This window comes from Oryctolagus cuniculus, chromosome 9 (genome assembly GCF_051225735.1).
Source record: "Oryctolagus cuniculus isolate XC-2025 breed Fujian yellow rabbit chromosome 9, ASM5122573v1, whole genome shotgun sequence".
NCBI classification, from domain to species: domain Eukaryota; kingdom Metazoa; phylum Chordata; class Mammalia; order Lagomorpha; family Leporidae; genus Oryctolagus; species Oryctolagus cuniculus.
This window is the reverse complement of record NC_142875.1, coordinates 41,240,417-41,263,776: the sequence shown is the minus strand read 5'-3', so window position 1 is coordinate 41,263,776 and position 23,360 is coordinate 41,240,417. Positions and strand designations below refer to the sequence as shown.

The following is a 23,360-nucleotide window of genomic DNA, read 5'->3' as shown; positions in this document are numbered from 1 at the left end:
ATGTGTAACAAACACATTGATATTAATTGGTTTGTCCTTTCAAGTTGTGTTTATCTCTTCATTTCCATCACAGTTTCAAAGGTCACTCTGTTCCATTTATAAATCCAATATGACAGAGATTAGTAAAAGCAAAAAGCAACAACTAAATGAGTACATCATCATGTAATCACACATCTCACAATTCATTTATCCAATTAATAAAAAATACCATCAAATGCTTCATGGTGAGTTTTTCCAAAGCATCAAAATGCTTCATGTCAAGATGACTTAATCATCAACGTTTAGGTTAGACATTATAGGAAGTGTGCAGAAACAGTGATATTAAACTTCAGTGGAAAGAAAGCCAAATAAATACGTCCATAGCTTTCCAAAATAAATATACAGGTAAATTCAATTTATACTTGTAACAAGCTAATGAGAAATTCTTAGAAACCTAAATGAGATTCAAGAGTGTGTCTGTATGTGCATGTCTAGATATTTATTTCTAAGGTCATATATAATAGAGAAAATAAATAAACCTAAAGGAGTGAAAAGGATACCATTGTATACTAATAGAAACAAGAAATGCTATAATTTCGATGTTCTTTTTTATATGTTTGTTTTAAAATAGCCTACAACACCATGAAATAGAAGCAAGTTCTCTTAATGTTAGCACAGGTTTGGACAGTGGCAGGCAGACATAGGAAAGAACAAGAAAAAATGAAATATGTGCCTGTGTGCATTAAAATGAGAAACTTGAGGAAGTCAAATTTAGAGTGCTAAAGAATTTTTTATATAAAAATTTGGTCATATTGATATGATTAGCATTTCTAACTTTGATATTTGTAAAGATAAAATTTGGACTGATATAACCATTATCTGATAGATTCTGTGTTAGTAAGCCCCTCTCTAAAAATGTATTTGGGATATGAAAATGTAAGCCAAGAAAACGGAGATATTGAAAACCAAAATCTAAAGCAAGATGATCCAGAAAACTTTGTAGCACAACAATTTCAAGCACTTAAATTACAGAAAGATGAAGAAAAAACAGTCTATTTCCAAAAAGCAGACTAAAATACCTAAGCCGGATTATATTTATTTAGAATTTTTCCCAAAAACAAATGTGAGTGAAATAAAAAGCATTAAATTCATTTTTAGAAATCAATCTGTCTCTCTCTCTCTCCTTCTCTAGTCTGTTAAATTTATCTGTGTGTCTCAAACATTATATGGGTATAGCATCCAAAGCCAGAAGCAAGAATGTTTTTAAGATTACCAAGTTTTCAAGTACACTCGAATATATAAAGCCTAGTACAAATTAAGAACCTCATAATATTAAATTATTTCATATGAGGAGTCTTTTAAAAGTGGCTAGAATTGGAATTCAAAGATAAATGTATTTTGGAGTAAACATTTTGAAATCTTTGCATAGTTTCTTTATAAAATGAATTTTTATGAACTTTAATACTGAATTTAAAAAATTTCTGCACCAAAATAAATTTTAATTCTACTGTCCTAGGGCTTTCTGAAGTATTCTAGTATACTTTTAAATTTACTTATTAATTTATGCATACTTATAATTTTGTGTGTTTAATTTAATTGTCAAGCCATAAGCTATTCTTTTAAGTAAAATATGCCTCCTGGAAAAGATTAAGTAAAAATATGGTTATTAAATGTTTTATAAGTTGCTGTGGTCCCTAGTATCCTAAATATAATACCTTCTATAAAATTGAAAATCTTCCCCAAATGTTCTAATCTGTGGCCAGTGGCCAGTTAAAATACTATATGAATTATTTGCTTTTAAAATTTTCACTTAGAAGAATGGAAAATATTTCTAAGAATTCTTCTAATGTTCCAGTTTTACATAAATCTAATCAATGGAAAGACTTAAATATATGCCATAAAGGCATGCACAGAATTGATTAAAAATGCAGAGGTCAAATTTTCTTATAGTGTTCTAACTTTGAAACACTTATATATGTTTATCTACCTATATGTATATATCTCCCTTCTCTGTTCTTTATCCCTGTAAAGATTCTTACTGTCAGCCTACACATGACCCCAAGGAAGTAAGTACACTTCTTGGCTGAACAATTTATCAACAGCTTGAAGTGACAGGAATGGTGATCCTATCCCTGCTTCCCCACATATCAGATGTAGGCCACATTCTTCAGTCTGCAGAACCAAAAAGAGAAAAAGTCCCTGTCGCATTTGCCCTTTCATAGAGATGGAAATATTATTAGAAAGGACATAAACAGACTAATTAAATCACAGCAGTATGGCTGGGATGACAGCTGGTACAGCGTGTGACTGAGAAGATCCATATCTGTGAACAGGAGGTACTTCACTTCCAATCCATTCGCTATTAGGTGCTTTCAAGCTTGCTGTGCAGACATTAAATAATAACATATCATTTCCAAGACTAAAACGATGTAAAGAAATAAAAAGGCTTTCTAACCAAGAAACCTTTTGTGCAACACAGAAAAAAAAATCATTTACCACTCAGTTCTGCTTTTGAGATAAAGATGTAATAATGCCATTACCTTTCATCAGCAGGATCCTTGAAAATCAACACTCTTTGCTTATCATGCTGTGAAATACAAATAGAGCTAAAGGCATGGTCTGCGAGGCACTGCTGCAGCGATATTAACTAACAGATCTGCCCTTTGTGAAGGAAACCGTATCCGTTTCATTAGTGCAGACTCTAATTCAAAACTGTTGAAAATGAACTGCACATACTGTTTTAATAACAACATTCCTAATCATTATCAAATTGGTAATTCTCTCAGCATTGAATGTAAGGGTCTGTGTTTCCATTACAACCTGCTGTTAAAGAAAACCATATTTAAACCCCCCATTCTTTCCTATCTTCCAAATTATATGGGTTCATTTTGGGGAGGTTGAGCATGAAAAGAATGCAGAACTATGTATGTCACCTTATTTCATCTTAAGTGAATTGACGTTTTCAGACATTTATGTCAACTACCATATTATTTACTTATTATCATTTAGTTATACTATTTTATATTCAATTTGACATGCCATGATTCATACAAATGGCTTTATGCAATTTTGAAATATTTGGACAATTTAGATAAAGATCACAGTCACACCAAGGTGAAACACTAGGTCTGGTGACAGGTGCATTGGCTCAGAGCTATAGACTTGGGTGGCACACCCACAATAATGTTGGGCCATGAATATCCTAATGAAGTCTCAGTCTCTTTTCTAATATTAGGACACAATGAGATATGTGAAAACATATCTCTTCAAACATTATATTGTATGTAAAATATAGATGAGATTTATTTAAATCATACATATTCAATCATATGAAGTTAAAATATAATGCAAATAAAACACAAGTGATCACAGTAACGAATCACATAAAAGTTGAAAAAATTGCATATGACCTGGGATTACTTTATACAGAAATATTGCTCTCATTATGTTTCTTAACCTCATAATACATTATAGCATGTTGGTGTAGCTTGATAATCATCATTTCCAGGGTTTTACTTGATAAAAAAAAAAGTAGTCTCCTGGAATATCATGGAATCTACTCTACATTTCCATATGTTTTATGATTACACAAAGATAGAGTTAAATAAAATAATTTAATTTATATTTCTTAATATGATATGCTTGAATTATCAAGGTTACTTCATTATCCAATAATTAGTTACAGTAAACAATGTGAAAACAAAAACATAGCATAATATTTACTAATTATGTTGTTCAACTGTCCATACAGATCAAGATGAAGAAAGTGAAATGGAAAAACTGCATAAAAAATGAAATTATTCTCAGCATTCTGCTTAACTGCATTATAAAATAAATTTAAGAGTTCATATAGGAAACTAACATGTAAATATTCACACTCCAATGATTTCATTAACATACTGGAATGCATTTAGGAATATATGTTCAAATATTTTAACGTGAAAAAATATTGCATTAATTCTGAAATGTGTGAAATTATTATGGATCTTTTAAAACTATAGTTTACAATTAGATTCTTTTTTAAAAGGCATATATATTAACCAACCATTTGATCAAGCTCTTTTTCATGATTTTCTGGAAAGTGAAAGGCATCCTTCTGCATTTTCTTGTAGCTTGATCTTTGATCATTTTTATTGGCTTTTTATATAAATAATTAAGATTGAAACATAGAAGTCACTGTAAAAATGCCTTTGTCTTTTTCTTTTACTGAAGTTTCAAAAACCAAAGAATTTCAGAGCAAGAGAGAAATCAAGTATCAAGCTATTTAGTTTCTAAATAAGAAAGTTCAACAGTTATGAAACTTCTGTAAGTAGTTGAGTTCTCTATTAGTGGCAATATTTCTAGAAGCTAAATCTTCTGATATATTTTTTGTCTACTTCCCCACCTGGGTTTGTGGACTGCTTTTGGCAGGTTAAAAGATGTTCAGATTTTGCACAATGATTTTTTGATAAGTTGATGTTAAATTCGCTCCTTATTCTTTAGATTTCTCCATTAGAATACCATACCCAAAGTATTCCATGAAGAAAAAGTACCAGAAATATTAAACATTTATAAATGCATTCTATCTGATGAAAGAATAGTAATTTTGTTTGCTTTTTAATGTTAGGGTAAGCAACTTTGTGTAAATGTCAGGATATGAAGACATCTTTTGCATAGAGAATGATGTAAACCATATGGCCTATTCACAATCAATTGAATTACAAACCATGGCAGTTGCTACACTTTTAAGAGATGCTTATGTGGTCTTCCATTAAAGTTCCACTAATGTGACATTTGTAAAAAGGTTTATATTTAGATATACTTCCCATATCATATGTGAAGCCGCAAAGAGCAAAAGCATCAATTCAAATTGTTTATATATAAATTGACAGGTATCAACTCAAAAATTTCTCACTTCATGTGCCAGAATCTTTTTGGACTTTCAGGTTAATGTATGTTTCCATGTTTACAAGACCCTGGCTGTTAATAATGTTAAATTTTACTCATTAGGCAGGAAGAAGGATGTTAAAAATCATTGTTAGGCAGTGGAACATTAAAGTTAAAAATACTTTCCATATTTCATCTGTTAAACAATAGCAAATTTCTTATGAATCAGTGATACTGTAATTGAACTGGAGACATTTTTAGAGCAAGCTTGCTTTGGCTTTTTCACCCTCCGATTTGGAATCTGCTCACAGTACTGCCAGCTTAACCAAAAAGGATTAACTCTCATATCCAACTGAGAACACAGATAATTCTCAGTAATTGGTAAAAAATGAAGATGAATGGGGCTGAGAGATAAGGAGCAATTAGCTCATCAGCAGTTACAGCTGTGCACTCAATCCGGATCCATCTCTTGAGTCTCGGCCCCTTTTAAAGAACCTAAGCAGAATAAGCATAGGACACCCCCTCCCCAAAAAATTGCTATACCTGCCCATCATTTCTCTAGTCTTCCATTTTATTTCTTTACTATACAAAGACACCTGTCATAGCATGCTATGTAAATTACTACCTCTCTCAGGACCTATGTCTAAAGCCAATCTTCTTTTTAAACTTTTTTTTTATAACAGAAACCAAATGACTACTGTAGACACTCTTAAATTCCCTGTCAATCGTTTCATTATAGCAGCATCATCTGTTTGAAAATATAAGCAATTCCCTCATCTAATTATAGGAAGGATTTGAGGTTCATTAACATTGCCAAGGCAGAGAATCCAGTGTGCAACTGCAGAGCTCTGCTTGGTGGCCTGCATTCTCAGTTTCCTTTTATTTGCTTTCTCAAGGTCTCCAAGACTTTTTCCTGAAATCATAAAATTAATTTTTTCCTTCCAAATGGACACGTGTGTTAGAAGAAAGGAAATGACTCCAATGTATTCTATTTCTGCAGAAATGCCTTTTAAAAAAAAAAAAAAAGGATAAGGAGATGGTCAGCAGGCAAAGACAGTTTTATCTCCCTATCTGCCTGTTGTTGTTTTCATATATATGTTTGTTTTGCTTTGTTGGTTAGGAGACAGGAAAAGTGAGGACTGAGGAATACAACCAAAGAATATGGCTATTAATCTCAAATCCAAACTTGAAACTTCTATATCTTTGTAACTATTCCAAGTTTGGCAAAATAAAAAAGAATCATATGTTTGGGGTATGTGAAACGTGCTTCTGTTTATAGATCACTCAATAGTATATATTTGCCTGTATTCCACAGTGTTCAAAAAGAGAAAATACTGAAGTCTTAAGATCACTTCCTTAAAGAAATAACAGCAGTTCGGGGGTTACAACTATAGTTTAAACAATGAGATTTTCTTGGGACATCTGTTTTGAGATCACATTTTGAATAGATATGAACTCATTTCCTACTAAGCAAGCAATCTACTATTGTTGATAACTGTTTACCAGCTCTGTGACTCAGATATTAGCTAGTGGCAAAGGTCCCTCTTAAATCCTCTGAGTATTTTTTAAACTGTGTACATAGTGTTTTCCTTAAATTAAATGTTAACAGAAGTAAAAATGCAGTCTTTTCCTGCCTCTTGGTAAATTGTAGTTCACAAAATTTTGCACTTGGGAATAATATTTAATGTATTTACCTTTAAAGACTTATTTCCTTTGTTGTCATTAGTGAGGGGAGTAAGATACTAGGTTTAGCACGTAGTTAAATAACATAGAAACTATTAAGAGATGTTCACTATGTCAATATTTATGTAATATTTAGAAACCAGAAGTAAAATTAAGTTTCCTTTATTTAGATTAAAATGATTGTGATTAATTTAGTATCCTCAAAAGTATGCATGATGACAAAAAAGGATAAACAGATAAAAACACAGCTATAGATATTATCAAATTGACCTTGGGTTCACCGGTTTTAAATTCTGTCTTTTCAATATCCCAGTTCCAATTTCCAAGCAGCATTTTTTTAAGCTGGTTATGCAGATCAGTCCTTACAGCAAAAAAATAGCAATTTATCTGGCCTGTATGTTGTGGATAGTGTTGCCACTAAAAAGAAACCAGGACATTTTTCCTTCTTATCTGCTATGTAGCTCATATCAGCCAACCTGTCACAAGATAGTACTTGATATAAACAAGAGATTGCAAAGACATCTCAGTAATCAATATCAGGATGGCTACAGTATGGAAACCCCAACCAGTGCATATCATTTGTCTCAGCATCTATTTCTATGGCCAAATGAAGCATTAATTCAAATCATAAATCTATGGTGATTTAAATCTGGGAATGAGCACCTGCCTGCTTTAATGATTTATTTTGTACATTTCAGTAAGCAGGAGATTTGTCCATATGAACTGACAGGTCACCTTCAGATGCCAGGAGCAGACTGTTTATCACCATGCAGACTAGCATCTCATCTTAGCAAGTAAATATTAAACTAAAAGAATCCAATTGATTGTGGATGAGGGAGAATGGCGACATGGCCATATATTTTACTCAGCAAACTGCTGCTTCTCTCAGACCTATCCTGAGGTCCTCACTTCTTCCTAAAGTGATCACTCTGTTGGGAAGATGTAAGCTCAAGGTTACCATGTAAAATGAAGTATAAAATAATTATTTCTCAACGGCAAAGGTTTCTTCCAACAAATTTAGTGGCAGGTTTTTAAGATTCATATTATGAACTGGAAAGGGTCATCTATAATAAAATTTTCCTATCAGCTCACCAATTCAAATTGAGGCAAACCACACGAAAACAAAATCTATTCTCATGGGCTATCAGGATTTACTTACAAAGTGAAAAACAAAAACAAAACAAAACAAAAAAAATAGTGTACCTGTAAAAAAAAAAAAAACCAAAATGTTTAACAGTACTAGTGAGCTAGAAAGAACAGAAGGAAAGAAAAGAATACAGATTTGACTTCAGAAATGTCACTGACATTTGGACAAGAGTGAGCAGCAACATTCTATCATTTAAGTATTGCCTCTCTTAAGGGTTTTACTACTTCAAAGAGCCAACTAACAGCTTGATGAGAGTGGTAAGTTTGTGTTCTAAAATACAGACCCTGGAGATTCCTGGGATTCCTTTAGGAAGCCATATGCTTCAATCCCACTTTCTAACTACTGAATGACACCTAATCCTCCTGGAGAACCCAGCAACCCTGTTATGACTGCCTGTTTACCAGATTGGATGCCTGTATTGTGATAACTTTTGTATTTTTAGACTGAACTAAAATGGAACCTACAACCAAATTAAAATGATGGAACAGCTGCCCCCCAAATTACACATAGAAGTGCATTTTAACAAGTAATACCTACCAGAAGGGGCAGGAAAACAGTGGAGGAAGCAGTTGATGCAGTAAAAAGAGGAAGAAGGCATGTTCAGGAGGGAAAGTTTATGTAAACAGTAAGAGCAAAAGCAATACCAAAACTATGATTAACTTGACCAATGAACAAACAATGTGGTAAACAGACACTGCAATCAATAATGTGATAAACACTTGACAAACATTTTAGTTCTTGTGACGTAGATACTGTGATTTGTGCCGTCTTCCACGTGTGCAACGTTAGGTTCAGAAAGTTTGAAATCACAGAACAAGGAATTATTGAATACTTACCAAGAGGCATGCTTTGTCCTCTGAACCAGGGAATACTGGGGCCACAGAAGCTGCTCAATTCAACAGCTGCTTTAACTGATACAAGCTCAGCCTTCCATCTTCTACATCACTCTGCAGCCTCCCCAACGTACCCCCAGACTCCCCAAACTCACGTTCCCTGCTTTCTAGATTCATGAGTGAGTGGAGGTCCCCATGCAAGACAGTGCTATAAATCGCCAACTTTCAGAGGATATCAGTGTGTGAGAATGGGGTGAAAATGACAATGACATCATTTTCTTTAATACTAATCCTTCTACGAACATTAAAGTAAATTTCTACTCCTGGTTCAAACTGATAAAAGGAATTCTAGTTGTTTCTTTTTTAAGCCATTATACAATAATTGAAATAATCTATGATTTGGTCACAAAGCAAAGACTTCTACATGATATTGAATATTACATGTACACCAATGCTTAGTTAAGAGACTTCTTTTTTCTGGGTGCTGATTTCCCCACAGCCTACTTCTGCTTAACTGCTCAGGAAAATTCAGAGGTACCATGTTTAAACGCCTTTTGCTTTAACTTGGCTATTTTAGGAATACTCCACCACAACATTAACCACCAAGAACAGTCTGTAGTAGAGACCTACTCTGTTAAAATTTTGAAAAAATCCAGACTATGTTTTGAATGACAACTGTGATTTATAATAGCTAACTGCTTGGTTTTAACAAGTGTTCAATTTCATCCTTGAGCCAAAGTAAAAGATTTTCATTTAAAGTAGCATATACTTAATAGTTCTAAAAGCAGAACTGCAATTCTTTCATTTTATTTCAAAAGTGTATTAACTTTTAAAACTCTAAATTTACCCATGCAAACCATGATATAAACAATTCTCTGGCTTCACTGTTTCTCCAGAGAAACATTCACAGAGGCAAGTGCTGAGCCTCTCCTAGGTTCAGTTTTACAGTCATCTCTCTGGGCTCTCCCTCCTGTCACTGCGTCCTTCCAGGAACTGCCATCACCACGAACTCTTGGTTCAGGCCTTTGCTGCCAGGTCTTTTTAGTTTTGTTTATGTAGTTCTGCTGAAATCTTCTATGCGCCTCCCCCCACCACATCATTAAAAGCTGTCCTTTAGCATCATTGAAACAGTGACATTTTGTGCTTTACATATGTATTTAAAACTTACTTTCCACTCTACAATTCATGTCAACCATATGTTTTCAGGGAGTTATTGTGAAAATGATTATTACTACAATCCATAGTTTTCCTTTGTATACCCTTAACTATGTCTTAATGAACTGAAAGTAGAGAACTACTGATTAACGTAACAAATAATCTGCTAATTTGCCACATGGGAAAGAGAATTACTGTTTCCTTCATGAGCATATGTCGAATACAATCTCATCCACATATCTTACAGTGTCCAAATTTCTCTTACTGAATAGTTTCTGCATGTTAAGTGGGAACAATGTAGGGTAGAAGTAGAATAAAATGTTTTACCACAGCAGCATCTATAGATTTAATACAAAAATGAATCCACATTTGAAGTTCTGCTTGAAAAAATAAATTGCTGAAATGGATATATTTCATTGTAAAACTATCCCATTTGATTGGACTGTGACAATTAATTTCTCATCTCTCTCCATATAGTTTTTTTTTAATGAGAGACACATTGACAATAATTATGAATAAAAATAACTAATCATCAACATAATTCTTACATGTGACTGCCCAGGAAAGGATCAAGTTTACAGTACTCCTACTTTAGCCATGGGTTCACTTTCCACAGTTTGAGTGATCTGCAGTCAACCAAGATCCAAAAACATGGAGTGGCAAATTCCAGAAAAGGAATTCAAAGGTCTTAAATAACTTTTGCTTTAGTATTTTATTATAATTATTCCATTATTAGGTTTTTTTGTTAATCTCTTATCATGTATAACTTATAAATTAAACTTTATCACAGGTATATATATATATAGCATAAAATATAGATACAATTTTAGGGAACCACTGGAGGTCTTAGAAAGTGTCTCTCATAGATTTATGATATATACTATATACCACTATATATGTTTTGCTGCTAATGGTAGTTAATTTGTTACTTGATAACAAATGCATTAACAAAATACAAAAATAAAGTATAGGATTTCATTTGTACATATTTTCTCTTACATATACTCAATATGTTTTCCTATTTATTCAAACATTTATGTAATGAGATATTAATTCAAAACTTACAATAGAAGCTTCAGTCACAAAGTTGATCTTATAATAAAAATGTCACTAATAATTTATGTAGAGTGCATGTTGTTGGAGATACAAAAGATTATCTTAGAAATGTACACTTATTTCAAAATAAATGACCAAAGTTTTTGATTGAAAAGTAAACAATTCTGTAGCAGAGTGATTACAAGAAGTTTCGGTGAACATAAAACTTACCAACACTTGAATTCATGTCCCCATTTTCAGAATCTGCTCCATGTTGGTTATTACTGGCATGATAGTTGCTCATAGCTTCTAATTTGATTTTTTTCACCTTCATTGCTTCGGCAATAGCTGCATTGGTAGCGGCGGCAGCTGCTGCAGCTGCTGCTGTCAGACCTTAAAAGAATAAATTAAAAATGAGGTAATATGAATTTGATTTTTCATGAAATAGTCCATGTACTTTATATAATACACATAAAAACATATATTAGAAAATCTGATTCTTTTCCATAACACTCTGATAACATATATTCATTTCCAACTAATGAAACTACCTTGATACAAGGAGTAATGTGCTCTTCAAACTCTCAAATTAGATATTAGCAGAAACATAATTCATACTTAAAGGACAGTAGTGAAAGTACAACCAAAATTGTTTTTCAAGGAAAGTAACCTGACCATGTCATTCCCTGTTTAAAATCCCTAGAGCCTGGAAAGAAGGGGAAAATCTGACTTCTTGCTACATCTATAATAGTTTTCATTATAAAGTGTAAACCTGCTTCATTACTATGTCAGTTTCCTCACTATATCTTGTCACATGTTGGTTGATATCAAACATGTCACCATTACCCACACGAGTGCACGCCTTGCCTCAGCTTTCTTCCATGCCATTCCCTTTGTCTGAACTCTTCTTGCCCATGACGCACTTTCCTGACTTGTCATCCTCCAGAAAAACCCTACTATCTATAGGAGTCTTACCCCGATATCCTCCAGTTGCACAGATGCTTTGTCTACTTCTCTCCCCGTGGAGCATGTGTATACTTCTATTAGGGCGCGTGCCATGCTGCAGTGTAATGTCTGTTTGCCTGTTTCCCTCATTACATTTTAAACTACTCAATTGCAAGGACTACATCTTACTGAATAGTTTAGTATTCCTAGCATTCGAGAAAAATAAAATACAGTAGCTAATACTTTGCTTCTACTTATTAAATTTAAGTGCCACTTTAAGTGGTGACACAATGATTTAATCATTTTAACAACTCTAAATGATTGATTAACATCACCCTTACTTTACAGTTTAAGAAGCACAGCATAGGATTGAAAACAGTATGATCTGGAGTTGACATTTCTCGCCATGGCACCAGGAAGTTTGTGGAGAACAGTTTGTCTCTGTTCATCCAGACACCAGGAGGCAGAAGTAGTCATGAGATAGAATTTGAGGCCAGAATGTAACAGCCATGCAATTTTGCCTTTATATAAGAATATTTATATAGATAAATAGCCAGCAGATGTTTTGAGCAGGGGAATGGTTTGTCTTCCATAAATACGAAAACTCTTACCCAGTCAATTCTCTGCAGCCTGCGATTCCTGCTCTGCATAATGACAGACAATGGAATGTATGAATCATCTCTCCTAATTCTAAAACTTAGACCATGTATAAGACACTATATATCTTCTCTGCACCCCCAGCCCCATATTCTTTGTGCCATGGCTGCTTTCGTATTTCTAACAACAGTGTTCCAGCCCTGTTTGAATTTATCTGTGTGATTTATTTCCACTCCCAGCTGGTGGATTAGGGACTGAGCACCCTTCTCCTCTTTTTTCCTCCCCACTAATCATCCCTGCTAGTTACTACAGCAAATAAGTTACAGCCCAAGGAATTCTAAGAAAGTCTTTGTCAGTGGAAGTCTCTACTATGTTGTTAGAGGTGAGGCAACCTCACCTTTTCCTTCAGATCAGACCAAAAAGGCCCCTTCAACTTTCACCCCAAAGCAACAAGAGCTTCAGATGGGATCTTTGCATGGAAAACTGTTAAACCACTCCTTAAAAGGCACTGCTCTAAATTCAAAGACTCCATCTGGGTTTGGTCTGAACATTCATTACCTTTTAAGTCACAATTTGAACTGATTCTCTCATCTTCCTATGATTGAATTCTCTCCCCCAATTACTCATTTCCTTCAAAGATGTCTCAGAACATTCTCTTTCCTGTTCTCTTAAAATTCTCTTTGTGTTTCCCAGCAAAATCTCTTTTCCTTGATTTTGCTTTGAGACCAATAGGAACATCCCAGTTATCCCCTCTCTCAGTCCCCTGATGTTGACCCATCTCCAATTTATGATATTCCTGAAATCTTTATCTCTGATTTATGCTGCAAGCAAGTCTTGTTCATTTTATTCAAATAATATAGGTAAACCTACAACTTGATATATGATTACTATTTTTGTATAGATCCATCAAGTTAAGTAGCATAAAACAAAATTATACATGATATGGCCTCGTAAAAGCCATTAAATCTTCCGGGTATTGTTTATCTGTAAAACCATTCTAAATCTCAAAGGGAAAATATAAGTCTTTAATACTTTAAACTATGTTAAGCATTCCACATAGTACTTAGCAAAAACTAGACTTGCTATATATTCTAGTTCCTCAACAAGAAAAGTCCAAGCCTAGCCATGATTCCTGAAGGATATCTGTAGACTGGCACAGATATGAAGATGTGGAAGAATTAGACTTATCTTTACATGACTGTCTTTGCTCTTGGCTATTTTCCCAAATATACATATATAATATATATTCCTAATATATATAATATGTGTGTGTGTGTATATATATATATATATATATATATGTATGTATGTATAAAGAGGGTGAGCCCCAGGCTGTGACATACAGTGGCTACCTGATCCCCAGCGGAACAGTGGGAGAAGGTGGCCCTTACACTCATCATGATCAACACAGGTCTCCCTCTCTTCACTCTTCTACAGCACCCAAGGCACAAGGCCCCATCTTCCCTGGAACTATGCATCAGTAACCCAGCCTGCTTCATCCCAACCCCTTGGTCCTGGAGGAGGGGATGCCAGCAGAACAGACAGAGGCGATGAGGTGCTGACAGCAGCAGTGATGACTGATGGCTAAGAAAAAAACATTGAAAAAAAAAAAAAACACCACAAATCTCCAGATGTAGCTTGTAAACAGAGGAAATATGGAACCAGAATCTTGGGGGTGGGAAGAAGCAGGAAAGGTGGGAGAGGGGCAGGACTGCTTCTTGTTACTAGTGCCCCACATGAGGGGGGAGAAGGCCTCCAGCAGAAGCCCAGGTCCCCCTGATGTGGTTTCCACAGGGAACCTGGGCCTCACCTTGACAACGGCTGACCCCCTGCATGTCTGCCACTGCAATAGATCCTCCTCAAATCCCAGGATGATGGCAGTGTGGGCTGCGGGCCTAAATGAAGAGGGGCTAGAGGACTCAAACAACTGCCTTCCTTCCTGTACTCCAAAGAAGGCCTAAACTTTTAAAAAATAATTTTTATAATGTTATTATTAATCAGATCTCATTTATAGTAATTCCTTTTCAAATCACAAATTCCAAAAGATACACATATGTCAAACCCACATGCACATATACATGCTATAACTTAACTGAAGTGCTTTTTAATATCCTATTTTTAATCCAGTGTCATGAAGGAAGAAACATATGCAACAGTTCCTCTATCTCATCTAGCTATTTGATAGGTGCTCGCTTTTAATTCTTCAGCATCTTCCATCTTCAATATTCTCCATTTCCATTGCTGTCTCTCATACCCCATGCAAGTGTTCATTGTTTATTCTCCTCCAGTTCCAGTGCCTCCCACCAGGTATGAGCTAATTTTCTTCCTAAGGGTCCTGGTATAAACTCTTAACCACTTCAACTTTCCCTACTTCCATTTTTTTATTATTCATGCAAAAGTCTGCATAACCACATGGAAATGAAGATCTGATCATAGCATTCAAGGCCTATGCTCAGGATCAAGTTGAATGCTTCCGATGGCTGTCTGGGTCCATTGTGCTCCGTTCTCTGACAGTTTGTATGGAATATCTCCTTCAGCTCTGTCTTGAATTTTTGTGCTCCAAAAATAACGCCTTCTTTCACTTCCTCTAGTAAGCTACATAATTATTTCAGTCTTTGCATGTGATGTTTCCATTTTTAAGAGAAAGTCTCCAGTCCCTACTCCAGATATGCCCAAGCCCTTCCATTTGATGGCTTATATACTGTTCTTTCAGAGGAGGCTGAGTTTCCTTATCAACATTCCATGAATGAGCTCAAGGCTCCTCCAATGTATGCCTCAGGTAGAGTCAGGGATCCAGCTGCCTGTGTTATCCCCCCTGCTGGCTGTGAGTGTACCATCCTCAGCTGTATAGCACAATCAGCCCTGGAGCTTTCAAACCATGCAAAGAGCTTAGCCATTCAACCTGAGATTCTGGCACTTACTTTACTACAGAAAGCACTTACTTTCTGTAGGTTTATTTTTGGTTGATTTTACTTTTACATTTGTCCTTTTACCATACCATGTGTGTAGAGATAAGTGGTCCTTTGAACTATTTCTTACTCCTCTTTTTCGGGGATGTTACTGAAGGAGGTGAGGTTAAGACTACCAGTCTACTTAGATGATAGCACCAAAAATGCAGAAATATCTTCTTAGTATATATTTCCAAAAAATCTACCACAATGCCTGGCAAAAACTGTCAGTGAAAGAAAACAGTTTCAAACTATCTTACTTGGAAAACCACAGGAGAAATGTGGTAATTATTTTGACATTGTCAATGAAAAGCCATTTAAAATATTGTTTTATACTATTAGAAATGTGAAAATATTAGGAGTAGCAAATCTCATTCATATACAGCATGACTCTCCAAAAGTGTACCTTGCCTAAAGCTGCAGAGAAACAGAAAAGATTCATCTCCTCTACATGTACTGTACTTCCTATTGGCCTTTCAAATCCCTGATGTAATTCGTGAATCCCCTCCAACTTGCTGTCGTTAGTATAAAATCAGGTTATTATCCATACACTAGCCTTTTTTACATAAAGGTTCCATTGTATATGTCATACCTTAATGAGATTGCCTAAAAAAAAAAAAAAAAAAAAAAAAAAAAAAGAAAACAAATATAATAAATTAAAAAAAAAAAACTCAAGTCTTTGGTCTATACTACATAAAGAGCTCAAAAAATCAGAATGACTACATTTTCCAAGTAACCACAGTTGTCCACATCTATAAATTTTGGTAACTCCTAACATTTAGCATACTTTTTAACATCCTTTATCACCCTTTTCCTGCTTAATATAGGTCTCCCCTTGCCTCAGATTCCTGGTCTTTTGGTATACACTACTCCTTAGCCCACTCTGAACTACTTTATACTGCAAATTATCACTGGTTCTACTTTCCCAAAGAAAATAAATCGATTTTTTTAGAGCCGCATTATGGAGCACTGTGATAAGCCACCACCTGTGATCCTGGCATTGTATATGGGATTCAGTTCCTGTCCCCAGGCTGCTTCACTTCCAGTGCAGCTCCCTGTTACTGCACCTGGGAAAGCAGAAAATGGTGCAAGTTCTTAGGCCCCTGCCACCCACCTGGGAGACAAGTTAGAAGTTCCTGGCTCCTGGCTTCATACTGGCTCATCTCACACCATCGTGGCCATTTGGTAGTGAGCCAACAGATAGAAAATCTCTCTGTCTCTCCCTCTCTCTGTAACTCTAGCTTTCAAATAAACAAATAACTTTTAAAAAATTAATTTTCCCTCTAAAATAGACAAAACAGTGTTTCTTAGAGTGACACCAGACAGCAAATTCAGCAACAGTGCATAGGAAAAATGGAAGGTGAACCTTCCTTGGAACCACAGAATCAAATCTATTCTGCTATAGCAGGGGAACCTCCATTTTGCATTTCAAGCAATTAGTTCTGCTGTTCATTGCTCTTAGATGTTGACAATAACCTGAATTTGTATTTTAGCAAGCTCTCTTTTTGATTCTTAAAGCATACTCACTTTTGAAAACCACTGCAATGGTTATCTGCTTGATTAATAAGCATTTATTGTATAATACACTTTTGTGTAAGTTTTCCATCCAGATTTCTTTTTCTCATTGAAGGAAAGTGATATCTATCAAGAGAGATGATAGATACATAGATAGATAACATATATAATGAACAAATGAATGATTAAATGATCTGTTACATTAAGGACTGACTTACCCATCTATTTTACCACACTAAACTTACTTTCACACACTCAAAGAATGTATGTGCTATCTCATACACCAGGACAAAAACATGTACTGAACTGAGAAACCAAATGTAGTAAAACCTAATTTTATTTTAAAAGATTCTGTTGCTTTTTGGCCTTTTGGCTCAGATCAAGTGCAAAAGATTCTAAACCCAATTTTATCACCAACAAGAGGGAAATTTAACATGCACTTAAAATTAATTTTCCATGGCTAAAAATAATAGATTGAAAAATGTTTTGTTTTAAAAAGGCACTTTCCCATGTATTACACACTCTTAGACTTTTCCTGAACACCAATGGAGCTGTGCATCAAACATAGGTTAGTATCTAGTATGCCTTCTATGATGCAAAAATTTTGGGACTTCTTTTTCTTTCCTATTTGAACTTGACATACAATCATCACTTGCAATTTAACACAATGAATATGTTTTCTACACAGAACTAAGAATCAGGCTTCTATATCATTGCCTGAATTATTATGTAAACTCACTGCCCTGGGTATTATTGTGCTTGGCTTTTTCAGAACAAATTCTCTATTATTTTCTAAATTGGCTACTATCAAAACTTTTACCTTGGGTACTCAATTTATTTTACTTTCACTGTTTTATGTTCCTTTCCTTTAAAGTTATTGTTGAGTAAGTGATTGGCATGGACATTACTAGGTACCTAAGTTCACTATCCTAAGTAAAATATGGAGGTTGGAAAAAAGCAGAGAGACTTTGGACAATATGCATCAAGCCTATTGGGGATAGTGTAGCAAGTTGTATAATGTCACTGGCTTAAAAATTCCCATCTCTAAAAACAGAGATAACAATTCTGACTCACAAGAGTGTTGTGAAGAATTAAAGTGAAATATATATATATATATATATATATAAACAGTATGAGCAAATTTTAAGTGCACTGCAAATGGCAGACAATAATACAGTACTAGTAACTAATAATATCCATTATCTCCTTTTGTTTAGTATTGCCTTTGTTCAGTTACAAACAAAAAATGCAAATATGACAAAAGGCATTTAGCCACATAGAATTAGAATGTAGCCATATAGAATTAGAATGTAGCCATTTGACAAATGGGTATCTAAACACCATGTTTCCAGCAAATCACTTCACTTAGTTGTCTCTGTTGATCAAATTTATTGTAAAATCACTAAATCTACTCTTGTGCTAGACTGATACAAAGTCTTTGTTATTTCACATAAAATATCCTAAGACTAATCCATGAATTTATCTTTTGGAAGGTAAGCAGGCATTGCTACTATTTAAGAATACCTTTTTTTTTCTTTGTAAGGGTTGCATTTTCTTCTTCTTTCAACTTTAATAAAACATCATTTAAATTCTTCAAATGCCATCATACAATTCTTATTATTTTCTTTAAGAACAAAAAAAAGTATTCCAATTCTATTTTTTAAATAAGTCAGTACCCTTAGTTATAAACAGGAGATTACAACTGTAGATTATAAATATCAATAAAACAGACATATTGCTGTCGAATTCTTTCTGTGATCTGTTTGTTTGCTCATTAACTTGAAAGGTTCAATCTTTGATCTTCGGTTTCAAAGACATCAAGATGACTTCCAAATGTTTGATATGTTGTCTACATTTACATTGCATTCCATATAAAATGTGTTTCCCAAAAGCTAATGGTTAAATAAAATTGGTTACATCCAAGAGATGTTGAAGTATTCAAACCTTCCATATGATAGATTCTTTATTAGTCTATGTATCTTTTCTCAGATTTAGAGGATACAATTTTAAAGATGCAGTAGAATCGCCAATGGTACTTATTATTAATATTCTGGAATTGATAAGTTATTTATGTCTGGCATTCTTCCTACTGATTATTCAGGGAGACAGGCGGCTTATAAATATCTCATCACTCTACCGTCACAGAAATTTCATCGACAGTGCTCATGCACAGCTATTAGCAATATGAATCTAACCATTACAAGAAGGAGGAAAATCGAACATGTGGCATTAATACGCAGTCCTGGTTCCTAACCATCTGATAGGCAGATGGTGTGAAGCGGATTCTCCAGCTGAAATGAAGGGGCACATCATTTAAAACCTTGTTTGCATTCTAACTGATATGAGTGCCATATTGATATACATGATACATCATGGCAGTATTTGAACAATCTAGTTTGTTTCAGTCATAAATGTTTACAGCCTTGTTTTTTTAATCTTATAAGCATGTTCAGAAGAGTGTATTTTTAATTTATGAAACCTATTGTTTACTTCTGTTGAACTAGAAGATTAGTGGAAAGCAGGAATATTAAATTACTTCAACCAGAGCAATATAAACAAGACAGATGAATAAAGTGGGTTTCTATTTTCAATAAGATGTTAGCAAAGGAATTTTAAAATTAGCCCAGGCATTTTGTACATTAAATGCATTTATTCATTTAAACCTTCCAGCTATTTTTTCCCCAAGTGACATACAGAGAAACTTAATGCTTTACATAGTCATTCATTTAAAACTCTCACTGTGTGCAATTAATCTTGTCCAACAATTCAATTCAGAAAGTAAAACATCAAAAAGCATAGTTCAATTCAACAGTCATTACTGTGAAGTAATCTTTTCTGCTCCTGACAGTTTCTATAGACTGCAAAACTCCATTGAAGGTGCACTGTACCTTCCATATGAGTTTGAAATACAACTCAATTGAAATCACTCCAAGTCTTAGAACTCTTGGCTCAATATAACAACTTGAAAACATCATTACATTTTTTTCACCCTATTTTCCTCCTATCTTCACTTAAGCACCATTTCTTCTCCAACAAACTAACACTAATTTTCAGTTATTTTGTTTCTCAATGCTTCCCAAATAAATTAAAATTATGATTGAAACATGCCTGTCCTCACTCTTCCGTGATTAAATAACCGAACGATAAGCTAGAATAAGTAACTTAATTGTGAATGTGGTTGCATTGAAGACTTTCAGTGTGAACTTATCTTTTAATGTTCATTAGACTAATTTTTCTTCCCTTTGAGACATATTGTATTTTGCAGAAAAAAAGAAAAATTGATCCTTGAATCCATTAATGGAAACATTCTGTATTCCAGTTTTGCTTTTCAACTGTTCACATTTTTCAAATGTTTAATTTAACAACAAGAAAACCACCAGTGTTAACAAATACACAATAAGAAAGATGTCATTATAATACCAATCATTATTAATAAATAGACATCAGATTTGACACTCTTTTTCTGTTTAATTTAAAATTTCAATTTCCCAGAGTGAAGAGGTTATAACGATGGTGAAGTCAAAGGTAGAAAACACCATTAGGGATGTCATTCAACTAAACTGAAGTATCAAGGAATTCTCTAGAAAGTTTTTTAAATATCTCACCTTCTGATCACTGACTCATAGGAACAACGTAAAACATAATCAATGGCATTTTTAAACTACTATACTTGGGATTAAATACAATGTCAACTTGTTTGTAAAAAGTTGAACTTTGCGGGAGAGAACTGGGTGTTTGGTCCAGTAGTTAAGATTCTGTGTCCCCCATCAGAGTGACTTGGTGTGCTACTTGGCTCCAGCTCCTGCACGAGCTTCCTGGTAATGCAGACCCTGGGAGGCAACAGTAAAGGGCTTAAGTGATTGATTTATTGCCACCTACATGGGAGACCTAGATTGCATTCCTGGTTTCCAGTTCCTAGATCCAGCCCCAGCTATTGCCAGCATTTGAGAGATGATCCAGCAAATGGATCTCTCTCCCTCTCCCTCTCCTGCTCTGTGTGTTTGTGTGTTTCTCAAATTAATTTGAAAGTATTAACATTGTTGAAATTGGCACCAATATATTTTTTAATATTGATTTATTTATTTTAAAGAGAGAGAGAGAGAGAGTTTCCATCTGCTGGTTTATTCCCCAAATGACAGCAAGAGCTGGCAGGAGCTACCCAGTCTGAAGCCAGGAGCCAGGAGCTTCTTTCTGGTCTCCTAAGTGGTTTCAAGGTCCCAAGTACTTGGACCATCTTCCATTGCTTTCCCAGGCACAATAACAGGGAGCCTGATCAGAAATGGAGCAACCAGGACTTGAACTACGTGCGTATGAGAAACCACCACTGTAGGCGGAGGCTTACCCTTCTATGCCACAGTGCTAGCCCTAGCACAAATATCTTGAATATGCAACTTTTATCTCACCTTTAACATTATTACTCAAAAAAAAATTCCATGCATCCACTTTTGCTCTAAACTTTCAACACACGGAGATCTGAAAGATGTTCTTTAATGTGACTCTCCTGTTGGTCTGATAATGCAACTTAGTGAAAATGAGGTTAATTGTAGTGATTAAGTCACAATATTAAGTAATAACAGAGTAATTCCCATTTCTCTAACTCCTAGTTCAGCAGTGACCACACTGACTCTCATCAATGTAAAACGATAATTATGGAATACAGTAAACTACGGAGTCTATGAATGAAAATGAGTCTCTTTTGGTCAAATAGCTTATGGATTGTCTAGGAGGTACAGGTTATAGACACTCATATAATATCACAGATATGTCTACTCCAGTTAAAAATCGGATCAAAATGTTCATATGTGTTTCAATGTTACACAGTTTAGAATCCACTTGTCACAGAAAACATGTCATTTAAATTATGTGTAGATTTAACCTGCACTAAGGTAAAGTATAAAATTGATATTTACGGCCCGCGCCACGGCTCACTAGGCTAATCCTCCGCCTTGCGGCGCCGGCACACCGGGTTCTAGTCCCGGTTGGGGCGCCTGATACTGTCCCGGTTGCCGCTCTTCCAGGCCAGCTCTCTGCTGTGGCCAGGGAGTACAGTGGAGGATGGCCCAAGTGCTTGGGCCCTGCACCCTATGGGAGACCAGGAAAAGCACCTGGCTCCTGGCTCCTGCCATCGGATCAGCGCGGTGCACCAGCCGCAGCGCGCCGGCCGCAGCGGCCATCGGAGGGTGAACCAACGGCAAAGGAAGACCTTTCTCTCTGTCTCTCTCTCTCACTGTCCACTCTGCCTGTCAAAAAAAAAATTGATATTTGCCTGAATGCTATATTACACATGCTCCAAGAGAGATAAATTAGAAAGTGAATAAGTCACTCTCTTCTGCATATATTGTACACAGAACAAATTCTAAAACCAAATTGAACCTTAACTCTAATTTTCTTTGAAGCACACCTCTCATAATGTCTTATTTACTATTTTGTAATAAGCTAAGCATTAAATGTTCTCATGTTTTTCTGAGGCCCATTACTACTCGCTCCCAACATCAGTCATCATCTCAAATTACTCTGTGAACTCATCCCTAGCAGATGGCTCTAATAGTATGAGAGACACTGACATTGTGTGACATTCTAAAACAATACTTTTTAAAGATAGTACATTAAATATATTGGTAATTGAATAAAATTAATCTTAATTTTCTGCAAAAGAGTGACCCCACTGACTTCTTGGCCTAAACATCATCTTCCAAAATGTTCCACTTCTCTCAATATCAAGAAAGTCCTCTTTGGGGCCAGCACTATGGCATAGCAGGTAAAGCTACCAAGTGCCAGCATCCCACGTGGGTGCTGGTTCAAGTTCAGGCTGCCCCACTTCTGATCCAGCTCTCTTCTATGGCCTGGGATAGCAGTGGAAGATGGCCCAAGTCCTTGGGCCCCTGTACCCACATGGGAGACCTGGAGGAAGCTCCTGGCTCCTGGTTTTGGATCTGCGCAGCTCCTGTCATTGCAGCCATTTTGGGAATGAGCCAGCAGATGGAGGACCCCTCTCTCTGCCTCTCCTTCTCTCTTTGTGTAACTCTGATTTTTAAATAAATAAATAAATCTTAAAAAAGGAAGTCCTCTTCTTAACATGTTAATAAGTCAATAGATACTTTTTTTCATTTTTTCCAGAATCCAACTAAAAATGTGAGTTTATATCAGTATATAGTGGTTTATGAGAAAATGAGAGATGATGACCAAAAGCAGTAATAGTGGCAATTTTTGCAAGTAATTCATATTTGGAGGGAGTTATCCAATGAAATAAAAATAAATGAAAAAGACATTACTACAGAATTTTTTTCTGTTTTTAAGAATTATTTATTTATTTTAAAAGCAGAGTTACAGCCGGTGCCGTGGCTCACTAGGCTAATCCTCCGCCTAGCGGCGCCGGCACACCGGGTTCTAGTCCCGGTCGGGGCGCCGGATTCTGTCCCGGTTGCCCCTCTTCCAGGCCAGCCCTCTGCTGTGGCCAGGGAGTGCAGTGGAGGATGGCCCAGGTGCTTGGGCCCTGCACCCCATGGGAGACCAGGAGAAGCACCTGGCTCCTGGCTCCTGCCATCGGATCAGCGCGGTGCGCCGGCCGCAGCGCGCCGGCCGCGGCGGCCATTGGAGGGTGAACCAACGGCAAAGGAAGACCTTTCTCTCTGTCTCTCTCACTGTCCACTCTGCCTG

The 23,360-nt window shown here is 35.6% G+C and overlaps 1 protein-coding gene across 1 annotated transcript in view; it reads right to left on the bottom strand.

Moving 5' to 3' along the window:
* Positions 1-23,360, bottom strand: part of DACH1 (dachshund family transcription factor 1) — a 438,352-nt gene that overhangs the window by 190,190 nt on the left and 224,802 nt on the right. Inside the window, exon 3 of the mRNA XM_008260046.5 lies at positions 10,930-11,091. Coding sequence (XP_008258268.2) covers positions 10,930-11,091 — 162 coding nt within the window. The remainder of the gene's footprint in view (positions 1-10,929; positions 11,092-23,360) is intronic.